General features: G+C 32.2%; 1 protein-coding gene across 1 annotated transcript; it reads right to left on the minus strand.

The window, feature by feature from the left end:
- Positions 1–3,888: 3,888 nt before the first annotated feature.
- LOC106775344 lies at positions 3,889–5,356 on the minus strand. Its single transcript, XM_014662455.2, has one exon. The coding sequence runs from the start codon at positions 5,018–5,020 to the stop codon at positions 4,052–4,054; it is 969 nt and encodes a 322-aa protein (XP_014517941.1). The 5' UTR covers positions 5,021–5,356; the 3' UTR covers positions 3,889–4,051.
- Positions 5,357–7,632: the final 2,276 nt, after the last annotated feature.

Below are 7,632 nucleotides of genomic sequence, written 5' to 3' on the forward strand. Positions count from 1 at the left end.
ATAAAAAAGAAACCCCTAAACCCTTACCCACATCTCTCATCCCTCTCAACTCTTTCTCTCTCATCTCTTTCACTCCAACCAACCTTTTCTCTGTTATCCCTACTATATCTCCAATTGAAAAAAAAAAATCAGAAACACTTGTCTTATTTTAATAATTTTTATTCTCAAAACTAACAAAAAAAAACTCAAACCCTTACTCACCTCCTTCATTCCTCTCAACCATTTCTCTTTCATCTCTCTTACTCAAACATTTTCCCTGTCGTCTCTACACTAGCCCCAACTAAAAAAAACACTCATTATTAAACGATTTACTTTTGTAAAGAGTTGAGTCATTGACATATTCATCTTCCGAAAAAAGTTCATTCAAAATCTCTTTAATTTCATTATCTTGACTATATATATATTACAGCCGACGGGCTCAACTTGCACCAAGACTTATGAGCATCCTTCCTTTACATTCTGAGACTACTACGTAACATTTGCTCCGTGGTCATTTAATTTTTCTTTGGTAGAAATTCATTAACTTGTTTTTCTTTAATAAAGAAAAAACAAATCAAAATACAATAAAATTCTCAACGATAAAATCAAACAATAAAAATTGTAAATCTTGAAATTTTATTTAAAATTATATAAAGAAAAAAATTAGGTGCTTTAATTTTTTATTTGTGAGTATTTTTTTTCTCTAACCATTTTATTTAATAATGAGTGTTTTTTTAGTTGGGGCTAGTGGAGAGACGACAGAAAAAATGTATNTTTGAGTGANANAGATGAAGGAGAAAGGNTTAAGAGGAATGAAGGAGGTGAGTAAGAGTTTGGGGTTTNTTTTTTTAATCTTGAGAATGAAAATTATTAAAATAAAGCAAGTGTTTCTGATTTTTTTCAATTTGGGCTAGAGTATGGATGACAGAGAGAAAATGTTGGAGTGAAAGAGATGAAAGGGGAAGGGTTGAGAGGAATGAGAGAGGTGGGTAAGTGTTTGGGGGGTTTCTTTTTTTATTTTTTTAATTTTGAGAATGAAATTTTTTAAAATACCCTTAACTTTAAAACTTAGAATTCATGATATATAAGGGTATTTTTGTCTACTGAAACCCGGTACACATTGCTAAAATGTACCAATTGAAAAACAGGCGTACGCAAGTTAGCAAACCCCATATATATATATATATATATTTGCGATTTTTTAAAAATTTATTATCAAGTTTAAGAGTATAATAAAATAAATAAAAACAAATAAGAAGAAGCTAAGAGATAAACAAAAGGAATAATTTATTTCAAACTTCATATAATTTCAAGCACATCTTTGGAATGGTTTGAGAGAAAGTTATGATCAGAAGTGAAATTTGCAATATTTAAGAATGCTCGCATGAATTTTACTCGAATAATGCATTTAAATTGATTATCTGATTGTCGTTGCTGAATGGTCTAAAGTGGTAGGCGTGTTATTATTGTACACAAGACGTTATCTCACTCTAGCGGGTGAAGGTTTTCAATTGAATTGTGAATTTTCAGGTACCAAAATGTAGAAATTGTAGCAATTGATTACACAACAAGATTAAAGGTAAAACTTTGATTGAAAAGTGTTTTTTATATGTTGATAAAAAGGTGAGCTTGCTTTATTGTTAGAAACAGTGATGTTGCACATAATCATCCCAAGCTTATATCATGTTATGAGAAAGAAAGGGTTACCTCTGTGTCTTGTGTGTAAGGGGAATGGGTTTTTAACTAATTTGAATACTCTTAAATTTGTTTGTTTTTCTTCCTATTGTGTGGTCTTCAAATCAAAACAAGATCAACAGATTTTGATATTATACAATATATTAATTTTGTAAAATATTAATATTAATATAAATATATGTATCATATGTAGTAAAAATGTATACAAAATCTCATACCGCAATTTCTTGAGGCTTTTAAATCACTGTGACTTATCTGCGGTATATTGCGCAAGTCCCTCAGAATATAATAAGAACTTCTCGAAAATATTCGAGGATCACAGAACTAGTCTGATACAGTTTATACCCAGGATAATTTTTAGAAGAGAGGAAGAAAGAAATAAAAAAGAGAGGAGAGAATGAAACTAAAAAAAAAAACTGATGAGAAAGAGTTAACTTAATATTTTGTAATGGAGTAAGTGGATCAGGTTCATTATCTAAAATATCTTTTAAAATATTATTATTTTTAATAATATTTAAAATAGATATTTTACAATATCATATTTAAAATTTATAACATCATATTATCGTTTGATCAATTACAATCGGATTGTAAGTTTTTGTTTTAATCCCTAAGAGTCATTTTATGTTGTAGAAAAGTTGATAATAAATACAAATTAAGATTTCTCGAAAGCGTTTTTCAAATTTTTTTGAGAATTTCAAAACTAATAAGAAATTCTAAAGAGAGTAAAAAGATAAATTTGGAATTTTCTAAAAAGGAAAGAATAAAAATAAGAAAATGAGAGGATGAAAGAGTTGTTTTTTGTGTGTTTTTTGAGTGAATAAGGTGTTATATTTATAGAGTTTGGAACCGTCTTCAAGACACATGACTTGGGAAAAAATCCTAAGCCTTCTGGTTTGATCATGCAACATTAAAAAAGTTTTGTAATACATATAGGTACTTTTAACAACAATCTTCCACATATTACTAAGGTCAAGAAAGAAATTGCAAAGGTCAAGAAAGAAAGAAAAGAGAAAATTTCTTACACGTTTTGAGAAATATTAGTTCGAATTTATTAATAGTTTTTCTCCAACAATATTACTTTTTTTTGTTAGACTTTTATAATATATATTGGTTTTTTAACAACATCTTTAACAATGAACAATTATGAAAATTAATATCATAAATAAAAACAATTAACTAACTAAATCAAGAATAAAATATAATTATTTACAATTTGATCGTAATTAAACCAATGTTAATTAAAATTCACTCAAAAACCTATAAATAAAAGTTGAAGTAAAATGGTAAGATTATTTAACTATTAAATTTTAACATCAGAGTATCTTCTATACATACTTACAATTTGAACAAACAATTACAACAAAATTTGGAACAATTTGAACAAACAATTACAACAAACTTTGAATTTAAGACATATTTAAACCTTAAACAACTTATTATATTTTGAACATTGACCTCAAAATATATTTTTAATGTGAACACTAAACAAAACTCCATAAATATGAGAGTGCAGCAACTAGCTGGATTGGTATAAAATAAAGGAAGGTTTTCTAGTTGTGGGAGCCATATGTGAGCCATAATTCGTAGTATGACTTTTGAATATTAATGAAGTGTCTGATAAGTCATAGGTCCAACCCCTTCCAACGGGTAACCTAAGCAATTCACAACATCAATACATATTCAATCACAATCATTTAATACACTGTTTCGATTAATAATCAACGGCCGTCATATTAATCACACTCTATTATAAAAAAACATACAATAAATGTTTTGAAGTTAGGGAATACGTTTTTAATTCTGATATCCATGATGCAAAAATAAAAATTAAAATATTGTTATTTAATTATATGTCATTCACTCGTCGATCAAATGGCGCCAATTTAATGCAGTTTAATTGCATGAAAGTGAACTTAAACTTATAACATTTTTTAGTTTTCTTTCCAAACTTACTTTATATTTCTCAAATAACAAAAGAATAGAACCCGTAACGTCTTTCTCATTTTCCTAATATATGTTTATTTAAAAAAAATATATTCTTTTACATGTCTACACTTTTTACATTCATTTAATATTATTTTTCTTATAATATTATTACATTTTATTTAATTTTTAATCTCTTTCTTCTTCTTCAGCGATAAAAAAATTAACATTTTATTATGATTTTATTTTTTAATCGTAAGGTGTGAAATAACCATCCGAAAATCATAAGCATTTTATCAAGGTTTATTGCTGAAAATGGATAAAATAAAATACAGTAATGAAAAGCAGCAACAATGTACAAGAGAGGAAGAGGAAGAAGATGAGTATATATACATATATAGGAACAAAATAATGGCAATCCAATCCCTTGAAAGAATGAGCAGAAAAAGAATCAATTTACGGTCCAAGCATAAAGCAACAGAGAGAAAGCAGTGGCATTGCTGGCGCAAGATTTGGTAGATGAAGAACACGAAGACCTCCCACACTCACTACTTTCCTCTGCCCACTGCAACACGCTTGAACCCGAAACGCTTTTCTTTATTAACTTTTTTTCAGCCACCGCCATTTCCGGCCAAACCGCTCCGTCTCCCACTTGAAACACAAAAACACCGTGACCGTTCTTCTCACCGTCGTCGTTAACCACCCAACTCAACACGTCCCAATAAAACTCCACTTCGATTCCGTCGATCAATATTTTCTCGAACCCTCGGAACTTCCACGCCAACCGTTTCACCACCAGCCGCGTCTCGCCGTCCACTTTCACGCGCATCGCACCCCCGCCGCCGCCGCACTCGATCTCTATCACGTGCTTGGACCCCATGAACACCGCACGCGACACGTAGCATCTGCTTCCGAACACGTGTTCCCTCCTCGACAGCAGAACCGGCTCAACGAGGTTGTCGCTTTCGCCCCTGCCCTCGAGCTTCTTTCGTCGCCGAGTTAAATCGCGGAGAAGATCGCCGAGGAAAAATTGAAGCTTGCCATTGTGGGTGATCGCGAGGTAGAACCGCGAGTCGGGTTCGGCGGAGTTTTGTGCGAACTCGGCGCGCGTGAAGTTCCAGTGGAGCTTGATTTTGCGGTGGCGTATGGATTTCGAACCGTGGCGTGTGAAGAAAGAGAGCGTTGTTGAAGAGTTGAGAGAAATTGTGACGGAAAAGGCATCTGCGGCGGAAACCGTTAGAGAGTGAGAGAAAAGGGCTTTGGACCAACTGAGAGTGAGATAAGTGGGTGAGTTGCATAGTTGAGTTTGGTATATGCATGTTACCACATTCTGAGGAACTTGGGAACAGTAACTGCTGCTTGAAGAAGAAGAAGAAGAAGTTGTGTTGGGTTGTCTGAAACTGAAACAACCTGCGATCATGTTGTTCGATTTCTTCTACGCTCCAACCATAACCATAGCCATAAAGGTGCGTGCTTTTTCTTTGTATGTGAATGAAAGATGGAGAGGATGTATTAATAGAAGTTTAATTAGAAGGATGTTGAAAAAAGTGTGGTGCATAACATGGTTTTAATGATGAGAACAGAAGGGTTGTTTGGTTAGAATGATGAAGGTCAGTTTGCAGTGACTTTTGATTTGGTCATGTTTTTTTTTTTCCTTGATTTGCGCCTTTGACAGGGCAAGCCATTGGAACAGTGGGTTCTTTATCATGTGCCACTGAGCTGGGTTGCACTCACTTTTTCCAACTCGTTAAACTTACTTTCTATTTATATAAAAAAAAATAAAGGTTTAATAGGATTGGAGGTTCTTATATTTGGAGGTTTGTTTCAATTGGGTTCTCTAATTTTTGAAGTGATTAATTAGATTTTTAATTTTGTCAATTTGAATCAATAAAAGTCTTTCTGTTAAATACAATTAACGTCGTGAAGTGAAGTTTTTGAACATGTGACACGCTGACGCTGTCAGATTACATCTTTTCAAGTCCATAGGTGGATTATAAAAGGGTGAAATTCCTAAATTAAAAGAGTGTATTTAAAGGTGAAATCTCTAAATTAAAAGGGATTTCACCCTTTTATAATCCATCTATGCACTTGAAACGGTGCCACCTGGAAGCGTCAGCGTGCCACATGTTCAAAAACTTCACGGGATTGTTAACTGCATTTAACGGAAAGACTTTTATTGATTCAAATTCACAAAATTAGGGACCTAATTGATCACTTTCAAAATTAGAGGACCCAATTGAAACAAATCCTCAAATATAGGACCTCCGAAACTATTAAACCAAAAATAAAAAATATATATCATGACATATTTTTTATTTTCAAGAAAAAGAAATAAAAAAATATAAACTTTTATATTTTTTTGAAGAAAAAAATAATAAAAAGTAATTAAGACTGTATATAAAAAATTTTAGGTGTGAGAAAGAATATTTACTTTCTCATTTACTTACATCACAAGTTCCCCTTTTCTCCATTCATATATTGTGTCAATCATCCCAAAAGCTACTCATTATTATAATGTGTGCAACGTATCTTTAATCATTACATTCTCACACCATTTACCAAGATTTCAGATTTTTTATTGATTTTTTTTACTGTCTTTTGCTGTGTTTTAAAATATTCCGATACCAGTACTTTACAAAATTTAATATATTTTAAAACATTAAATTAATGATGTCCATTTATATATTTTTCAAGACAAAACATAACTATATATATAAAATAGAGAATCCAAATTCTTTGGCCAATTTCACCATTTTAATGCATGCTTATATTAGTTTTTATACTTTCAATGTTAATTGTATAATTTGAACTTTCTTTTAAGCAACGTAAATCTTACCTATATTTTTTAAGTGAAGTTATATAATGTGTTTTGATCAATTATTCACATTATTATAAATCATCCCATGATTCGTTTTAATTTTTTCTTACAGTTTTATTTTTAAAAGACTTTTGAGAAGAATTAGGAATGGTATGAATATAAATTCTTCAGTTGAGATTTAAAGAGAATGATTGAATATTTTTAATGAGGGCTTAATAGTTAAATGTTACATTATCGTTCTACGGTGGTCGTTAATATTTAGATTCCAATTTCATTGAGTGACATTGTTAATGGTAATCACTATACATATGAGGTATTGTTAGTTTTGAAGGTTTGATTGTCACAATTTTATCTTTAAAAAGACATCTCGGCATGTGGAATGATTATATAAATTGTGTTTGACCTCGACTTCCAAGTTTTTCAAGTGACATTGTTAGAGTCAATCACCATACATATAAGGTATTGTTTGTCACAATTTTGTCCTTAAAAGACATCCAAGTGAGTGGAAGGAGTATTTAAACTTTGTTTGGTCTCAACTCTCAAGTTCGTGGAATGACATGGTTAAAGTCAATCACCATACATGGTATTGTTCGCTTTAGAGCCTTGTTCATCATGGTTTTGTTCTTAAAAGACGTTTCGAATAGAAAAAAGAAAAATGAGTATTGAAATTGTTTTAACCCTCGCCTCCTAAGTGACATGTGATTATTATATATGGTAGTAATAATGTATGCCATTTATTTGTTTTCTCCCAATGTTTTCAAAGGAATTTTTATCCGTCTATTTAATTTGTTAGTGTACCGTTTGCCCAACTTGGCCGAGCTTCCAGGTCGAGCTCTAAGGCCAAGCTTAAGGCTACCCTCCATCTGGGTCGAGTTTTAGCCATCTCTTTCTAGGTCGAGCTCTAGGCAGACCAACTTATCCCTCCTCAATCTAGACTAACCATCCAGACCATCCTCCATCTGGGTTGAGCTCCAGGTCATCCTTCATCAAGGGCGAGCACTAGGTTATCTTTCATTTGGGTCGAGTTCTAGGCCGACCACCCTAGTCGTCCCTCATCCAGGTCGACCACCCAAGTCGTCCTCCATCCTGGTCGTCCTCTATCCAGGTCAAGCTCTAGGCCATCCACCTCAGGTCAACCTTCTGAGATCGCTCACTTTTGACCGATCAGACATATATAGCATGATCGACTTATTATAGTATAGTGAAATTAACAA

Source organism: Vigna radiata, chromosome 10 (genome assembly GCF_000741045.1).
Source record: "Vigna radiata var. radiata cultivar VC1973A chromosome 10, Vradiata_ver6, whole genome shotgun sequence".
Taxonomy (NCBI): domain Eukaryota; kingdom Viridiplantae; phylum Streptophyta; class Magnoliopsida; order Fabales; family Fabaceae; genus Vigna; species Vigna radiata.

Bases quoted from the DNA above. Each gene is read 5' to 3' on its own strand.
- LOC106775344 (XM_014662455.2), bottom strand. From the start codon at position 5,020: ATGATCGCAGGTTGTTTCAGTTTCAGACAACCCAACACAACTTCTTCT.